Genomic DNA, 17,886 nt, shown 5'->3' on the forward strand with positions numbered 1-17,886 from the left:
TAGTCTGTTACTCGCTGTAACGGCACTCGGACACAGGGAAGGCCATGTCCCTCGCAGGGTACCCTACCAGGCATTGCTCCTACTAAGCCTGTGGCAGTGTAAGCATACTAGCTTTTTCCTGGAGCTGGGCAGCTGTAGTATCCATAAGACTGTGCCAGACGTTCTAAAGTGACCTAGTAGGACCGGGTTAAGCAATGAGCAGTTCCTTGCAGGACCCTTCTCCAAGGACCCCCAAGAATCCAGCATCTGAGGGCCCCTAAGACCCAACGCTTAGCCAAGATTACATCCTCCTGTTGAGGGCGGTAGCCCCTTGATATTCCTTGTTTGGTCTCCAACTTCCTTTGGGACTTGTACCTTTGATACAAGATCTGGTCAAACTAGTTTGGGCTATCTGAGCTGGCTGGGGTTTTTACAGCCCCCATTCTAATCTGCTCAGATCAAATGCCAGCAGGAAATTCCTTTTTGGGAAGAGACTTCTGTCTGTCCCCAAAAGATAACAAGAGAATCCTTATCTTATTTACATCACTCTCCAGAACCTCCTTACATCACTGCATCTGAATGATTGTGCTCTTGTATAAAACAGAGTCCTCAAAAATCTACTCTTTGCAAAATGGGCCTTGTACCATGCAGTCATTTTGCCCACCGGCTCTCCGGGTGTTTCCATTCTAATCAATAAAGACTATGTTTCCATACAGCATTAAGTAGCAAATTCCTTTGCTGCCGAACCCCACCCTTGGTTACTTTGGGGAAGGAAGGAGAGAGAGAAAAGGAACCGACCCATCTCTGTTTAGAACCTCAGTTTACTCATCACTCCCACCCCTCAGGTTCTGAGGTTACCGTTAGAGCCACATGGTAGTGGTAGAGAGGAGAGACTAACGATGGAGGCCCTCACAGACATCAAGGCCAAGGGGTACATTGTGGTGATGGAATTGTGCTAGAGGGGTACATGGCTTCCTGTAATATTGAGGATGCGGTGACTCAGATTGCCATGACTGAGTAGATGATCATCGAAGTCCCATCTCTCCCAGAATCACCTCGGACCCCCAGATCCCTTGCCCCACTCCTCGGGAATGCCAGCACAGTGAAAAAAAGCTCTTTCCCCTGGCATTCCACCTGGCTGTCAAACTGACAAACTCCTGGGCTCCCAGTGGTGGAATACATGGGCATTAAAGATTCAGACTCAGTCATGAGAACTAGAGCAGAAAAGAGGTAATCTCAACTAGATCGACCTGGATCTGAAACAAGTCTCAATAGCCAGGTTTAGATTCATCCTCAGATTCTTACGGACAAAGAATCAAATTCAGAAGGTCCAGGTTAAACTTGTAGACCAGTGTCCTTGTCAACCTTTCACTCCTTTACAATCTTGAGTAATGCTTTCTTCCAGTTAGTTGGGCTGCAATTGGATTTAATAGCGATTGGGAGAGCAGAACAGTGTATGTACAGTGCTATCCCTGTCCTTTTAGAAGGAGATCGAGGAACTAAAGAGATTTAACCTAATATCTTTCCGCAGTAAAGTCATCCAGTTAATCCCTCAAGCCTAGCTAGGCTTGCTTCCTTTAAAACTCTAAAAGATGACCTAGAAAATGCACCTTCAAAAATCCAATAATTTCCTCTTGGAAAAATGACATCAAATAAGTAGTTAGATGGTGCAGTGGATAGAGTACTAGCCAAAAAAAATTTTAGAAAGAATGCCATTAAATAAAAATTTTTTTTAAAAAACTACCCATATGTAAGATTAATTCTTTTTCTCTCTGGAATCTGGACAACAAAAACACAGAGAATTCTACTGTAGCAACTCTCCAGAGGTGCTTCCTTATTCCCAACCTACTCCAAATTATTTCAAATTCCTGCATCCTGACCCACACATTTGTAAAGTCAATGTCCTAGTGCTTTTCTACAGATCAGTCCCTCCACTGTATTCCTAGCCAAATTTCCATGAGCCAGGGAAAAGTCTTTCTTCCTTGCCAGTTAGAGGCCATAAAGGTATCCTATATATAACTCTGGAAGTGGCCCTTTTTAACCTCTAACTTGAGAAGTTGAAGTTTCAGTTTCAATGGGGACCTCTCAACAAAATCTGCCCAAAATAATGACTCCCAAGTATATGACAGAACCTTTTACCTCAGACTGGTTGCAGCCTATCCTGCCATCTGTACTCTACAGTGATTTCCCCATTTGCCACCTTCCCTAAATACCCAAATCCAATAGAACAAGCTGAGGAAAAGGGGAAAAAACTGGATGATTTATCATCCCCATAGGATCAAATTGGAACCACTACTTGTCTTCTTTGACTATAAGCCTATGTAACAAATAGATTGTAAATAGCTTGAGAGTAGGAATTCCCCCCCCCCCCCTCCGCTGGGATTAAGTGACTTGCCCAGGGTCACACAGCTAGGAAGTGTTAAGTGTCTGAGAGCAGATTTGAACTCGGGTCCTCCTGAATTCAGGGCTGGTGCTCTATCCATTGCGCCACCTAGCTGCCCCCTGAAAGTAGGAATTTTTATTCTTTGTATTTGTTAGCACCTAACAATATAATATGCATGGCATAATTTTGACAGTGAGACAGTTAAGCAAACATTACCCTGACTCTTTATTCAACCAAATACAGCAAAAGAGCAAAGGGAGCCCCTTTTATTCATTCCCAACATAGTACAACAAGAAACGAGTAGCAGCTTTCCTCAATTTGCAATGAGAAGTGCATAGAGGGGTAGGATGGGAATGTGATGATAGAATCCACCTTTAGCTAGGTGGGCTGAATGGGCGGGGTTAGGGAAGACTTTGGAGTGGTGGTGGTAGATTTGGTCTCCCCTCGGTTCATCTCAAGTAAGCTGGTAACAGCTGTTATTTCTGGGCCACACTGCCAAGTCAAGATGGAGGCTGGGTTTGGCTGTATCCAGGATGACATTATGGGTGGTGGGGTAAGAAGCTGCCTAGACTTCCTTAGGATCTGAAGAAACAACAATATTTGGGTTAACATGGAAGATCCTTGAATGTCTTGAACATGCAAAAAAGCCTTATTCCAGGTCCTGGATTGTAAAGGATTTCTCACCTGTTGGGGAGGTTGGGAAAGGCCAAGAGGAATCCGAGTAACAGAAGGCAAGAGAGGGTCGGAGAAAAAGAAATCTTCTGAGCAAAGAGCTGGAAAACCTTAAGAGAGTGATTAACATTCATAGGGTACTTCAGTTTCACAAAGCATGGTATGGAGTGATTATTATCTAACCTTGAATTCACCCTTGAGGACTCTTTCACCCAGCCAAATCCAATCAGTAGGTAAACTGCACAGATTCTAATTTAAACATCTCTCAATTGCATCTTTTCCACAGAGTCAATCTTAATTCAGGCCCTCCACAACACAAAAAGGCAATTATGTATTTTTAATTGCTTCAAGCAACAAAAGAATCCTAAAGCTTAGTTCAGATATGCAAAAGCTTTCAGTGTTTCCTAACTATTTCTAGGATGAGATTAATTCCTCTTCCTCACATCTAAGGCTCTCCACAAAAGGGCCCAGATCCTACCTTTCCAGCTTTAACTTCCATTATTCTCCTTTGCAAGCTCTTTTTTTTCTGGGCAAATTGAACATTAACTGGACATTTTATCTCCGCTTCATGTATTTATACAAGCTGTGTCATATGCCTAAATGCCCTTTATCCTTTATACTCCCACCAAATTCTTCTCGTCAAGACTCTGCTCTGTGAAGACTTAATTTTAATAGCTAGTATTTACAGAGTACAAAGCACTTTACAAATATAACAAATTGCTCTTCACAACTGGTACCAAGTTGATATTCCTAAAGGACAGGTCTGAAGAAGCCTAAAGAAACTATAGTTGTTGCCTTTACTGTGTTTGTTTTTATTCTATAAAGTACAAACTCCCGTATGGAGTTCACAAAACAATCTAGCGCCAACCTAGCTTTTTGAACTAACTACTCCCTATTTTCATTTACTCTTATGTAGTTCAACCAACTGAACAGACCAGAAGGGACCCAGAAACTCGAAATCTCCTTCAACTCTGCCTCAATGAGGGACAACCCCCACTCCCCCAGGGAAACAAGACAAACAATTTCATTGTTATCGAGGTGGGGTCAGTTCAGTCTGGAGCAAAAGAATTCCAACCCTATAGAATTAAAGAAACTCATTGAATTCTATTCAAATTCCAGCCTAAACTTGTAGATGAGCTAGTCTGGAACTCCACCCACAAGCCCCCTTCAGCTTGTAGCCATAGATCCTATTATAAAAGAGCCAATCTAAAATCATCTCTTTGCCAAGGAAGCCTTTGCTCACTGGAATAATATTCTTTTCCAGTGTTATCCTCTCCTTACCCTCACCTATTTTCCTAACGAGACTTTATGCCTGTCAGGATTTCTAATTTACTTCCTAGTTCCTATAATAAACCTCTATAACTAGATTGATAAATCTAGGCTTTCAGGTTTCTAAATTCCTTTACAGAGAATCTCTGTGCTGCCAGAAGGGAGTTCCCCAAAACTCCCTACTCTGCACCGAACCCCAAGGGGATGTAGGGGAGCCAAATCTCTCCATTTAATTCCCTGAACTCTGAACCTGCCAACTGACCACCAGAAATACTAATCTCATTTTGGTTCCCTAAATCTAGACCTTATCATTTGGTTCACCTCATCACTACTTGCTGTCCTTTTTCTTTGTCCACCGTCCCAAATGCTTCTACTCATCATTTCTTTGGAATCCCTAGTTTTCTTTGGAATATGCTTGAGTGGTCACCTGCTATAGAAAGTCTTCCCTGATTCCCAAGAGGAGTTGATGTTTTCTTTGGAATCCAGAATTTAGCATAGTACAGAGTTCATAACAGAAATTGCTAAAAGCTGGAGTTGAATTGAAGGGGGGTTCCTAAGATTCAGCCTTCAAAGAGACAGAAAAGCCAGGTTCCTCAATCCATTAACATATGTCCAGATCTCCATCAGTTTATAACCTAGTTAATTAGGAACCTAGTTCAGTACCTTTGTCATTCTGGGAGCTCTCTCTTTTCCTTTTTACTTCAGGTAAAGCTAAGGATTGGGTGTCATTGCCCTGAGCATCAAACAAGGCACAGAATGATGGATGCCAGATGGTTCTGAAGGAGATTGAGTTACCAGATCCAGAATTCCCTGCCTAGGAAAAGATTTTTATTTTTAAATTCAACATTGACCCTCTCCCTCCCAGGATCACTTCTCAAATTCCAAACCATTCTTAAGCCCCAGTTTTGATCCCCGTGTTCTGTTATTTCCCCTCTCACACCCCCCATCACCATTTCAGTTACTGCTCCTTTCTTATAGTCAGACTCCCAGGGAGCTGCCAGCCTTCCCTTGTTGAGGTTCTGGTTGAGAACTGGGGCTAGGAAGAAAGGAAAGTATAGTCAGAATGGGCCAAAAACCAGAAAAGGAAAGAAGGCACTTTAGGTTCAAAATTTTAATGGGATGGAAAATGTTGGCTCACTTACTCTGATCCCCTAGATTCTGTTGACCACAGTGAAATATAGTGACTGGTGGCTGAATTTGATCCCTATGGAGTTGAGGTCCAGGAAAGGATCCAGGTTGGGGGCTGAATGTCAAGAGAAATACTAAGTTGACCTCCTAGAACTTCACCTTTTATCTCTTCCATTTATTCTAAGCCTGACCCCCACCGACTTTGAGCTTTACCCTAACATACACTGACCTGTATGATGGCCGATCGCTGTTGTCTCCTAGACTCTCTTCTCCTGAGTCGCAGTCCTCTTCTTGATCATAAGGGTCTTTATCTCGATCATCCTCTCCTCTCCCAGGGGGGAGGCAGGGGATCATTTTAGGGGGGAGGGGAGGTTGAGTACAAAAAGCTCCGTCCTCTATACCGTTAACACACTTAGTAGTCTTGCTTCCTAATTTTTCCTCCACCTATCTGGATATATTGTCTCCCCCAACTTTCCTCCTGCTTTCTTGGCGCTCTGTTCCCACCGTGTTCTCTCAGATTCTGGTTCCTCTGCCACACTTAACTGGGGTCATAACCTTGAGCCAACAATCCCTTTTCCACCCTGGGTGCCCTCGAGTCCCACCAGGTAGGATACCCCAGACAGTTGTCGGAGTAGCTCAAAGACCCGACAAGTCTTACCTAAGAAAAAGGGGTAAGGCTGCCGGACGCATCCCGGGATACCTCCCCCCCCCAACTGAATCAGGGCGGAGGAGACACTAATCCCGCAGGGCGAGGCACACGCATGGGGTAGGGGTTTCCAAAAAATTTTTTAGAGAGCAGATCCGCAAACAGGTCAGAAAGAACCGAAGGGCAGGAGGCCAAGACCAAGGGGATGGCCCTTTTACCTTTTGGGATTCCCCTTAGGGAAGTCACACGTCACTGATGGAGGTGGGGCAATAGCAAAAGCGGGTGAGAAAGAAGGGCGGGGCAGAGCAAAATGCCGGAAAAACTGAGAAGAGGGAGAGGTAATGGAGATAGTCCGAGTAAAACGTACACTAGAAGCCTCCTAATATCCCTCTTTCCCCCTCCTTACCTCCCCTCCCCCATTATTAAAAAAAAAAATTTCAAGACAATTGATTCACAGGCAGCCTAACTGAAAATCAACCCAGGAGGCTCCAGGCTATCCTTTATTGGGGGACTTGACACAGCCTGAGGTGTCTAGGAAGATTTAGTCCATATATATACCTCCTTGCTCTATATCCCAGCCTTCACTTGCCTTTCTCCTCAGAATCCAGTCCAGCCATTTCTTCAGCTGGCCAAGGGGAGTTCTGTGGTGGGTGCTTCATCATTTCACTAGGAGTTACTGCTCCCTACACCAGTAACAATCTAGAAACAACATCTGAGGGGGCTGGGGTCAGAGCTTGAGGTCTTCCCATCTAAGAGTCTGGGAGGGAGTGGGAGGCAGGGAGGGGAACAGGACTGAGGGAAGGTCCCTCAGCTTCATCCAACTTCCAACTGATTTGTGAATGGCAGTAACCTATAAATATTCATGTTTGCGGATGGAGGGAGAAGAGTATTTGGGTTCCTGGATGTCTTGTCTGATTTTCCCTTCCCCTCTCCTAAGGATGCCCATGGGACCCTGCCTGCTCCAGCAAGGCATGGACAGCAGTGGCGATGTTGGGGAGGCCCTTTTCAGGGATCCCCTCTTCTTCTAAGATGTGGTGGGGCTGGCACAGGGACTCCTGGGGGGAGGGGGAAGGGGAAATGAAGGATTCTATGTTAGTCTTCATAAACTAACTTCTCTAGCCCACCCACTCCTGGTGAAGTAAATAAGAGACCCCAGTCTGGCCTGGAAGCACACTTTTTGTCCTTAGCCAACACCACTCCTGTATCTAGCCCTGCATACAGACACTGCACATAGACTGCAAAGAAGTCTAGAAAGGATGAGATAGGTCAGTGCTTAACACAAAGTGCTCATCAACTGTTAATTGCAGTATGGAATAAACCTTTATGTCTGAAGGAGAGAATATCTGAAGCAGTTTTGGAGGACTACACTTTAAAATGTACTAAGTGGCAGTGGAGTGGGGCAATGTTTTTGACTCAGGAGACTTCCTATTTATTGGCTAGAAAAAAGAAGCGAGTGGGAAGATGGTATCAGAGTAACACAGAGCAGATACAAAATACACATAACACCACACAGAGGCAGTGGTCAAGGTCTATATAATTTATAAACAAAGAGGGAGTCTTGGGCAAGGGCCCTACCATCCCCTAAAAATATAATGATTTCTCTACAAAATAAAGATAATTTAACAGGAGAGGATTGGGGGAAGGGGGAAGGGAAGAGGAAAAGGGAGAAGAGAGGTAGAACAGAGTGCAGGGGCCCAAAGCCTCTCTAAAGAATCCAGAACCAGAAGGAATGAAGAGAACCCTCAATAAGTGAGGATAAGGGCCCATGGTGAAGGGGGATGAGGCAGCATGAGACTTCTGAAGTCATTGTATACATATATGGAAAGGGGAAGCAGTAAAGCTTTGTGAAGGCAAAAGGCATCATTGGTCAGAAAGAATAGGAAAAGGGTAACTGAACTAAGTCCCCATAGTCAAAATTTTTTTTGAGGGGAGTGGGGTAGTGGGGGAAGGAATTGTCATAAATAGGCACAAGAGGTTTGAGGATATTCAGACTCCAAGGTCCTAGGAGCCTAGGAGCCCAGCGTAGGTGACATAGAGCAGGAACATGAGGACCACGTAGAATAAGGCGAAGCCACCCAGGCTGGGAGAGAGCCCAAGGGGCAGGGGGCCCTCCCTCCCACCACACTTCACAGCCTCCATCGTGGTACGTAGCCCCTGTGTGGTACCCTGGAGGAGGTCGGAGGGCAGGCACAGGTCAGCCTGAGGTACGTCAGAAGGGCAGGGAAGCAGAACAGACAGACAGACATCAGCAGCAGCAAAACCTTCCCCTCCCAAATTTCCCTCACATGCTGATGATATATTGACAGAAACCCATAAGCTAGGCTTTTTTCCCATATAGACATGCTTTCTGGTGGGATCTACAACCCCTTTTGTTTCCTTCATGCAACACACCCAGCCCTCCTCCATGTACCTCTCTCTCCAACCTTTCACAGCATGCACCCCACCCTGTAAAGTCCCACAGCATCCTGCTCCCTACCTCAGGTACTCCCATCTTTCGACAGGCTTCTAAGAAACTCTCCACATTCTTTCGAGCCTTGAGAGCACTAAGTTTTGGCTGAGATGGGGATGAGGAAAAGTTGGAGGTGAAACATAACATGGTGACTAGTGACCCACCCTCTTTCTTGAATCCTTCTTCTCCCCTATATACTAACCACAGCAGGTGAGGGTACATGGATGAAGGGCACAGAACGTGGACGGAGGTGATTGGCTAACTGACATAGGACAACACCATTGGCCAGAGCATCACCTAAATCCTCAGGCAGGGATTGTTGTAAGCAAGATTCAAGGACCTGAGAACACATGATGGTTACAGCACAAGCTTTCTCCCTTTCCATTTTATTTTTGAATTCCACAAAGTGGAAATTGTTAGAGAAAATCTAGTATCTGCAAATGAGGTTGGAGCAGAATTCTTGGGCTCCTAAAAGGAATCTGAAACTACTGTTCTCTGCTTGGGGTTAATGATAAAGCTGAAGACCTACCTGTCGCAGTTGAATCATCAATTCTTCCTTGTCCATTGACTGGTGGGACCTTCTTGGCTTCAGAATGGATTCTGATAAAAATGGACCTGGGAAGGAAGATAAAGATAAAGTTGACTTCTCCATGCTATGTTCTCCTCTCCCTCACATTTTCCCTCAACATTCCAACTAAAATTAGAGATACTTATATACAAGTTATACAAGTCTAGGATGATACCTGAGATTTCAAAAATTTGTAAGGGGGTAGGAAGGGAAGTGATTAACACAGAACATAGATAGGAAGATGCTCAGCAGCCCTGCACCTCACCTGAGCTGCTCTGAGAAGATGAACGGAATAGGAAACTATTTGGCCTTTGGAAGGAACCAAGTGGCTGGAAAGATGGGCCAGTGGCTAGGAAAATGAAGAAGTAAAAGAAAGGAAAAGATGAAATCTTAGAATGTCAAAGTTGTACTCCATCCCACTAATGTCCATAGTTCTGCAGATTCCCTCTCCATCTAAGAGATGCCTTTTCCCCTCACCCTTAAGGGCCCTTTATCTCACCTGGACAGGCTGTTTGGTGAGGATCCAGGGAAGAAGGGTTAGGTTCAGGGGCTCCAACCTGGGGACCACTTCTCTTAAAGGCATTACTAGGGGGAGAAAGTTAATTGGGAGAAGATATGTTGGGAAGGATGAAAGGTAATCTAAGAATAGAGATGAAGAAGAAAAGACTTACTTGTAAGAGGCTATGCAAGTAGCATTTCCATCATTACTTTTGTTTGCCATTTTCAGGATACTAGAAAGAAACCATAAAAATAGAGAATGGAAAATATACATTGGAAGAATATTCATATAGGAATGAATCCCTCACTCTATGTGAATATTCTTCCAAGGTAAATGGGAAAATTAACAACATATCAAAGCCTAGGGCCTATGGCAGGTGAATGAGATACACACATAGGGGCAGCTGCTTCTATTTCCACCTTCCACCATCACCAACAACCAAACATAGCCATTATGTTCCCATTATGTCCCATCTCATCCCCCACTCTGCACCAGTCTCACCCTTGTCTATTTCTCATACCTCTCCTTTCTGGGGAGTCCCCACAAGCCTCCCTGCTGCTGTTGCCTCCTCTCTCGATCCTGCCACAGCTGCAGAGTCTCTGGCCGACGACGTTCTTCCCCAGCTGGGTCCTCCAACCTGAAAGGTCACACAGGGAAGTAAAAAAAGGGGTTGATGTCCATGATGTCCAGAGGGAAAAAGGATTGAGGAAAAAAGTCAAAGAAGAGAAAGGGCATAATGAGGAGTGTTTGTAATGGAGTGATACTGGGGCAGTGAGCAGATAATGTTACTAGGGCAGTGATACCTGGCAGTAGGAGGCTTTTCTACTTGCATCTCTGGGATCTTTTGCTCTGCCAGCTGTTGTTCCTGGGAAAAGAAGGTACACAATAGTCATGTTGAGAGATCTGTCATAGCCATACTCCACCCTGTTATGTTGAATTTTCCTCAAGAGCCCATCTGGCCCTCCCATCTCCCCTAGTATTACTAAAGCTGGAGCCCCCCTCACCTCAACAGGACCTCTCTCCTCCTCCTCACCAGGTACACTGCTGTCTATGAAGTCAATTTGTTCAGGATCCCCATTACCTGAGGTGGCCAAGGGAGAGTTAGTCAAGGAAATATTTAGCTTCCCAGCTCCATCTTATCCATCCCAGAATCACTAACAGCCCCCATTTTTATTTCATTCTTTGCCACCTCTGCACCACTCACCTATATGATTTTCCCTCTGCTCCCTAAGCCCCCGAGGCTCTTGAGTCAATTCTGAGATACGAAAAGATAGTTCTGAAAATTCATCTGTCAGCTATAAAGAGGAAGAATGAGAACCTCTGAGATCTACATCACAATTAATGTGTGTGATGAAAGGAGGAAGCAGATAGTTTTGTGTGTATAAATTAGTTGGGGTGGAAAATTAAAAGTGTCAGACCATGAGTCTAGTTTTGTGTGTATAAATTAGTTGGGGTGGAAAATTAAAAGTGTCAGACCATGAGTCTGATTCTTCTACTGCTACTCTCAGCTCCTTGTATGGGGAAACAGACAACCTTAGCATCCAATAAAAACCAAAGTCTCTTGACTCCTAGTCCTGGTTTCTTTTTTCTTCTTCTGATAAAGGAAGACAGTAGGGGCAGTGGATTTCTTTGTTTCAGAAGATTCTTTCCTAGAAGTTCTCTCATGGGACTGGGAAAGGAATGTTCTACTTGGGGAGGTCTTTACCTCATTTCCAGACCACCTCTTACTTCCACTGTCAACACTGTGGAAACCAGAGTCCAGCCCACCATCATACCGGCGTCCAGGGAACAAATCTTCCACAGGGCTAGAGTTGGGGATTAAACATCAACTGAATAGAGCTATATTCTCCCCTTTCCCACATCATTCACAAGCTTAAATTTTCCATTTATCTACAAAAGAATCCAATCCAAAACTACCCTGAATACCATGGTCCACAAAACTATAACATGGGTTTTCATTAACTATGTAACTCCGCTATAACCTGTGACCTACCAGTGGCTGAAGCTTGTTGAATGAGAGGGTGGGAGGTCTCCAAATCCAGAGAATCCCCGTTCTCCAGCTTCTAATGAAAGATATTTGAAGATATGAAGCTTTCCCTTCAGGCAAATCTGGAGGTTAGAAGAAAGGGAGAATGCAAAAAGAACTATGAGGGGCAATCTTCAGCGTTCCCCTCTTCCCAACTTTTGAAAATGGCTCTACAGATACTGTATCCTGCCCACTTGCCCTTCTGGGTCCAGGATACTTCACCTGTGCAGGAGGGCTCTGAAGGGGGTTGCTGTCCAGCAGAATGACTTGGAGGTGCCTGAGGCGGCGGAAAGAGCTTGGGATTCGAGAAACATGGTTACAGGAGAAGTCCAAACGGACAAGAGGAAGGTCTCCCAACTCTGGAGAGCAAATAATGATTTGAGATTGGACCATGGAATGGAAGGTCAGCTCCACCCTAACTATCCAACCCTATTTCCCACTACTCCCCCACCCCACACACCTTCCATTCCTACCAGGCTGGTCTCCTGTCTACTGGTCCACACCATGCTCATTCCTGCCTTTGTGTCTTCCATCATGTTACCCCCACTTGGAAGGTTCTCTATCCAAATCCTACCATCCTTCAAGGCTCAGCTCAAGTTTCACCTCTTCCATGAAGCTTTCCCTGGCTCTTCCAGCCCACATTGGTCTCTCCTTTCTCTGATCTCCTAGTATACTTATAATCAGAACCACATAATTTAGCATTTAATTTACACACTGTCTTGTATTTTTCTTTGTCTCTTGTTTGTTAGTTTGTCGTTCTTCAACTAGATTGGTGAGGGTAGGAACCACATATGATTGATTGTTAAATGACTGACGGTTAATTTGAGAAAGAAATGGGTGGTGAATAGAGAGAAACTTCTGGAAGAACAACGAGGATTTTAGCCCACCCAAGCCCTGACCTCCCTCACCATCAGGAAGAGTGCTGAGCTGGTTCCTCCGAACATTAAGGTCCCTCAAGGAGTGGAGTTTACCCAACTGGAGGGGAAGGGACTGAAGCTCATTGCTGCTTACATCCTGAAATTAAGAAGTTGGGATTGGAGGCCAAAGGTGACCCTGGGCCAGCCCCTCTAACCCAATCCATTTAGTATTTTGGCATCATCACCTATTCCCCACCTTCAACCCAACTCCCAGCAATTATTTCTCCTCAACTTTCCCCTTCCCTCATTGTCCCATTCTCACAAGCTGTCTTAGACTTCCCAAGGCCCCAATGTCAGGAGGCAGGGATCCCAGCTTGTTGTTGCTGACAATGAGCACACGAAGGGGCAGCTGGCAGATATAAGGAGGCAGCGACAACAGTTGGTTCCGGCTGTAAAGGGGAGGGGGGAAAAGATAAGATCTAGATGGCCCATGGAATGCCTACCTGCTTTTAGAAGGTTCTATAAGATTTAATAGTTCAGGATCCAATCCCAGGGTTTAATACCCATACATGAGGTTCAGAGTGGGGCAGGATGTTCCCACTCCCCTTCACTTCTAAAGCTGAGATCTCCCCAAATACCACTGTACCTTAGGTTGAGGTAAGTAAGGGCTGTAAGATTTCCCAGCGCTGGGTTCAGACACCGAAGACAGTTGTGATAGAGGCTCAGCCCCTCTAGGGACACCAGCTGACATGCTGCCTCTGGCACCTCAGGGAACCGGTTCCTGGACAGGTCTAGAGGGGATCAGTTAAGAGTATGGGATAGCTATGGGAAAGTCCAATCTTCTATATAACAAGGTTCCTGACTTATCCAGGGGTAGCATAAGTATCTCCACCTCTTACTATAAAAAGAAGATGACTACTTAAGCCTAACATATCTTAGGCTCCACAAAGGAGAAGGCAAGAGAATGAAATACTAAAGGGAAACAGAAAATGTTGAGGTTATTGGCAGGGGAGCACAGGAAGAGCCTGAGACAGGGAAACAGGGGTTCTCTATCTCTCTATATTTCATTCTTTTCCATCTTCACCTCATCCCTCTGAGGTGGCTAAGCCTATCTCAGGGGAATCCAAGATTCTCTGTGTCCTGGGGCTGATCATGTAGAAAGAATAGAAAGGTACTTCCTTCTCCAAGCAGGAATGAGCTAAGAGGTGAGGATCCACTGGGTTAAAAAAAGAAAATGAAACCAACAAAAAACAAAACAACCCCAACCTTCCTCTCAATCAATTCCCTCCAGACTGGCCCCAGATGGCTGCTTGCCCAGAGAAGCTAACATGGCTACTTCTCTACAATCCCCATTCCCCAGTCTGGCCCTCCCTCTCCAGTTAAGATTGTATAACTAGCTTCACTTCCTCTTTCACCTGACCCTGCCATGTGAAGAAGTTTAGTCTTCACAGAAACCATCTCTCTCAACTTGAAGACCCAGCAGAACCTAACTAACTTGAGTCTAATCAGCTAGCTAATTCACTTAGGCCAGACTCCCCCCAACTCTAGGAAATCTAGAAACCTAGAACTCCTTTTATTTCTACTGGTTAGCCAGGATATAGAGTGGAAGGTTTGGACAATTCTCGGGATTCTATCCTACCCCCATTCTCCAGTGCTGAAAGAAGAGTTTTCCTGAGGTAGGGGAACATTTAACTCCCAAGGAAATTGGCCTCATAACAAAGTGAAATTTTAAAAAAATCTATCCACCACCATCTCAGTTTTTCACAGGGCAAACAGAAGGGGAAAGCCTCAGAAGATTCAGCTTTATGTTTCCACAAAGTATAAGATAAGCTATGTGTCATCTGAGAAGACATTTCTGGAAATACCTAGAATTCCCATCTCATTCAACCCCCTGGCTTGATGAGCCAGGGGAAAAAAAACTCCTCAAAGTAGGAAGGAAAAAGGAGCCCAAGTCTTTTTTTTTTTTTTTTTTTTTTTTTTTTTGGGGGGGGAGGAAAGAGAAGAGGAGGGCAAAGCAAAGACAGGATGTGGTCAACAACAAGCTGCCATCAACTTCTCTTTTTCTAGAATTATTCCCCAAACCCCACTTCATGTTCATCCTTGTGTTAGGCCCCAAGGAAGAGAATCCACTGGAATGAGGAGATAAAAGTATTTCTCCTGTATGAAGAGGGAGGTATTGAGATAGATGGGCTTGAGGAAGACAAGAGAAATGGGGAACTCATTTCTCTGGGTTCCAAAAGAGCTGACAAAAATCAAATTCTAGCTTTCAAGTCAAGAAAAGTAAAGAAGGGATAATTCTAAGAGGAATCTCTGAAGAAAGTAAGGTTTACTTTTCTTCTCTATGGAGATGGTGACTGCTTATTTGTCATAATAATAATGTAAGAATAACATAAGAGTAAAGCTGATGGGGGAAAGGGCAGAGTTACATGTAGAACTTCCCAAGGAGGGTCAGAGAGGCCTCAATTACTTCCTTAAACCTGGAGGAAAATCACAGCACCTGTCTGTGAAACAGAAATTGGGGAGTTGAGAGAAATAGAAATAAAAGAAGATAGTAAATGAGGAAGGAAAACATATTAGGAAGAGTACTATGTTGAGAGTCATAAAATCCCTTTACTTCTTTGGGCTTCTATTAAATTAGATAACTTGTTCCTCCATTCTACATTTATGATCCTATGATATGATATTTACCTCTAAGAAGCCTAAAGCTTGAGAGCAACCAGCCATGGAGTCAGGAAGAGGTGAATTCAAATCCAACTTCAGACACTTAACACTTCCTAGCTGTGTGACCCTGGACAAGTCACTTAACCTCCCTCTCTCTCCTCCCAAAAAAGGGAAGAAGAAGCCTAATGCTTTAGACACTTTCCTTTTCCACACTACTTTCCAAGTCTGTGAAAGAACCCTGGATATAGCAGCATCAGTCTAGTACGTACAGAACTACCAGAAGGAATTCAAGTGGTGGTGTATTTGAAGGAGAAATTGTTACAAGGAGAGCTGAGATTTTCTCACTCTCTCTAGCTGCCACACAATTGTGGATACACATTCCGAAGTCTCAGATAAAAGACTAAGAGGGAAGTGGGAGAGCTGTTTGAGTATAGAAAGCGGATAATAACTGGTAAAAAGAAAAGGAAAAAGAGTGAAAGTGGATTCTAAATGGCCCTTCCCTCTCTCCCTTACCTCCAGTGCCTCCTGTCAAAAAAAAAAAAAAAACAAAACTCACCAACAAGACCCATGGATGACATTTGGTCTTTTACAATGTGAAAAATAGAGACACAGCTGTTAGCTAGATAAAGCATGTCCTGGAGTCAAGAAAACCTGAGTTCAAATCCAGCTTCAGACATTTCCTAGCTGTATGATCTTGGGTAAATCACTTAACCTCTAACTGTCAAAAGCATTCACTAGAATAGGAAATAATAAACTACTTCAATATCTTTGCCAAGAAATGCCCATGATAGCTATGATCAATGGAGTTATGAAGGACTGGAAATTTCCTAAACAACAACAAAGCTTATTATTATACAGGCCAAGGAGGTCCACAGATAATGAGAGATGTCTTCAAAGTAGGAATTGGTGGGAGTGGGGTAGGAAGACAGATAACTCTAAGCTAATTTAAGGAGATGGGCCTACCAGCCACTCAATATCCAAGAAAACTGAAGAAATGAGAGACACACTCGTTCTTTATAGTTCAGAAATGGGAAGGGGCGGGGGGGGGGGGGGGAGCTCCTTGAATTTGGTGGCAAGATTTCTCATTCAGTAAGTATAGGATGCCCCAAATTAAAATCAAAATAAGAGAAAGATGACTTGGCTCTTTACACCCTAGGCTGGGCCTGGGTAGGACTCCAAGAATGCACATTTCTGACAGCTGACAGCTCTAAGTCCTAGCCTGCTTTAACAAGCAGCTGGGTCTGAGCTCCCCTGTTTCCCCAGCTACCAACAGCTCAGCAGATACTATGATTAGAAGGCAATATTGTCTATTCCTCATGAGTTAAGTGTGAGAAAGAAGGTAATGTGACGGAAATTAGACTGCCCATGGAGTTAAGAAGCCTGGGTTCTAATCCCAGTTGGTAAGTAACTAGTAGCTATTACACAAAGGTAGTAAACCTGGATAACTATGGGCAAGCAACTTTCCTTTCGGCTTTGTTTCTTCATTTGTAAAATAAGGAGGACCTGGTTGTGAAATATTAGAATCTTAACTAAGAAAGGATATCAGGAAAGAAACAGGGAGTATGAGTCTTTTCTCCTCTCACTTCTACAGAACCTGATTTCTCCATCTAACTTTAATCTTAACGACCTTCCAACTCACTTGTGAGTAAAGCAGAAATTATAAAGATTTGAATTGTGAGCCCTCTGAGGCCACAGGCTCTTCTCAATGACTTCAGGGGTGGAGGGCAGGAGAAGCTCAATTAAGAAACCCGGGGTAGGAGAGGGCAGGTAAGTCTAGATAAGGTGGCTTCAATTCACAAGGTTACCATTAGGCTTACTTAATAAATTGAATTGGTGGTTAGAAGTGTGTTAAAATTCCTGCAAGAAAACGAGAGGTTCAGTCCTTGGGAGAAGGAAGTGAGTTCGGGTGAGATGAGAGCTTAGTATGGAAAGAGAAAAGTATTCAGAAGTCATTAAAGTCAGAACTTCGAAATGAGGAGACATTTAAAAAATGAGCAGGTTGGAAGAGATGTTAGATGATTTCTTCCGGCTCTAAGTGAGGGGACAAGTCTCCATGCAAAGCAGTGGACGTCAAGTTATGCAAATCAAGAGGCGCGGTCAAAAAGTTCCAACTAGAATTTAGCCAGTTGGGAGTATAACTATGCAAAAACGAACAGCAAATGCAAACGTGCCAGGTTTGGAAAGAAGGTGGTAAAAGTTTACGCAAAGGGAGCTCAGATAACCCAGGCCAAGCCAGAGGGGCGTAGCTATGCAAAAGAGAAACGAGCAGAAGCTCTCCAGAGAAAAACCACGTAAGGGGCGTGGTTATGCAATTAAGGACCCACCAGTCCCAAGCCTGGTGCAAGGGTGCACTTACCAGCTTGGGTGATATCAGATAAGTCGTAGCCACTGGCCGTGCCCCTGGGGAATTGCTTCAGACGTCGGTTCGACAGGTTCAATGTGCCAGTGGCTACAGCCTCTTCCAGAGCCCGCTCGGCGCTACGGCTCCCCGGCAACCCCATAGATCCCGGAACCCGGGCCGCTGCCGTGGTCTCCTCGCCTCCGACGGCAAGTGGGGCTATAATTGCAGCAGCCATTAGTTCCCGGCGATTTTCACAACTGTCTGAAGAACGGGAGCGGCCTGACTCTCCCTCCCCCTCCTCGGAGCCGCCGTAGTCTCTCGGGGAAGAGAGAGAGGGGTCAAAAACCTCGCGGAGCAATCGCCGTAGCGGGACGGGTGAGATCAGCCAATCAGGACTGACTACGGGGA

The 17,886-nt window shown here is 44.6% G+C and overlaps 2 protein-coding genes across 4 annotated transcripts; both read right to left on the reverse strand.

The window, feature by feature from the left end:
- Positions 1–2,563: 2,563 nt before the first annotated feature.
- Positions 2,564–6,533, reverse strand: SAP25 (Sin3A associated protein 25). Its single transcript, XM_074311645.1, has 6 exons — positions 5,661–6,533; positions 5,446–5,546; positions 5,254–5,339; positions 4,967–5,117; positions 3,047–3,144; positions 2,564–2,944 (listed from the first exon to the last, which is right to left on the reverse strand). Exons 1-6 carry the CDS (start codon positions 5,783–5,785, stop codon positions 2,741–2,743), a joined length of 765 nt encoding a protein of 254 aa, XP_074167746.1. The 5' UTR covers positions 5,786–6,533; the 3' UTR covers positions 2,564–2,740.
- On the reverse strand, positions 6,528–17,859 carry LRCH4 (leucine rich repeats and calponin homology domain containing 4). 3 transcript variants are annotated; one of them, XM_074311634.1, is made up of 18 exons: positions 17,494–17,859; positions 13,123–13,267; positions 12,799–12,925; positions 12,528–12,633; positions 11,842–11,978; positions 11,587–11,702; positions 11,299–11,398; positions 10,798–10,888; positions 10,598–10,674; positions 10,397–10,458; positions 10,114–10,230; positions 9,766–9,825; positions 9,594–9,679; positions 9,360–9,443; positions 9,056–9,141; positions 8,729–8,866; positions 8,554–8,631; positions 6,528–7,132 (listed from the first exon to the last, which is right to left on the reverse strand). In XM_074311634.1, the coding sequence occupies exons 1-18, from the start codon at positions 17,711–17,713 to the stop codon at positions 7,010–7,012; spliced, it is 1,953 nt and encodes a 650-aa protein (XP_074167735.1). In that variant the 5' UTR covers positions 17,714–17,859; the 3' UTR covers positions 6,528–7,009. The 3 variants fall into 3 exon arrangements, with proteins under 3 accessions (XP_074167735.1, XP_074167734.1, XP_074167736.1); XM_074311633.1 differs by lacking the exon at positions 6,528–7,132 and adding an exon at positions 7,600–8,276; XM_074311635.1 differs by lacking the exons at positions 6,528–7,132; positions 9,360–9,443 and adding an exon at positions 7,600–8,276.
- Positions 17,860–17,886: the final 27 nt, after the last annotated feature.

Source organism: Sminthopsis crassicaudata, chromosome 4 (genome assembly GCF_048593235.1).
Source record: "Sminthopsis crassicaudata isolate SCR6 chromosome 4, ASM4859323v1, whole genome shotgun sequence".
NCBI lineage: Eukaryota > Metazoa > Chordata > Mammalia > Dasyuromorphia > Dasyuridae > Sminthopsis > Sminthopsis crassicaudata.

Excerpts from the sequence above, each read along its gene's own strand:
- SAP25 (XM_074311645.1), bottom strand. The coding sequence starts at position 5,785 with ATGATCCCCTGCCTCCCCCCTGGGAGAGGAGAGGATGATCGAGATAAA. Across the intron at positions 5,547-5,660 it reads AGCGATCGGCCATCATACAG|CCCCCAACCTGGATCCTTTC; the intron begins GTCAGTGTATGT and ends CTTGACATTCAG. Across the intron at positions 5,118-5,253 it reads AAGGAGCAGTAACTGAAATG|GCAGGGAATTCTGGATCTGG; the intron begins GTGATGGGGGGT and ends ATCTTTTCCTAG.
- LRCH4 (XM_074311633.1), bottom strand. The coding sequence starts at position 17,713 with ATGGCTGCTGCAATTATAGCCCCACTTGCCGTCGGAGGCGAGGAGACC. Across the intron at positions 10,889-11,298 it reads AGAGGTGGTCTGGAAATGAG|CTGACAGATGAATTTTCAGA; the intron begins GTAAAGACCTCC and ends TCCTCTTTATAG. Across the intron at positions 9,444-9,593 it reads TCACCAAACAGCCTGTCCAG|CCACTGGCCCATCTTTCCAG; the intron begins GTGAGATAAAGG and ends TCATTTTCCTAG.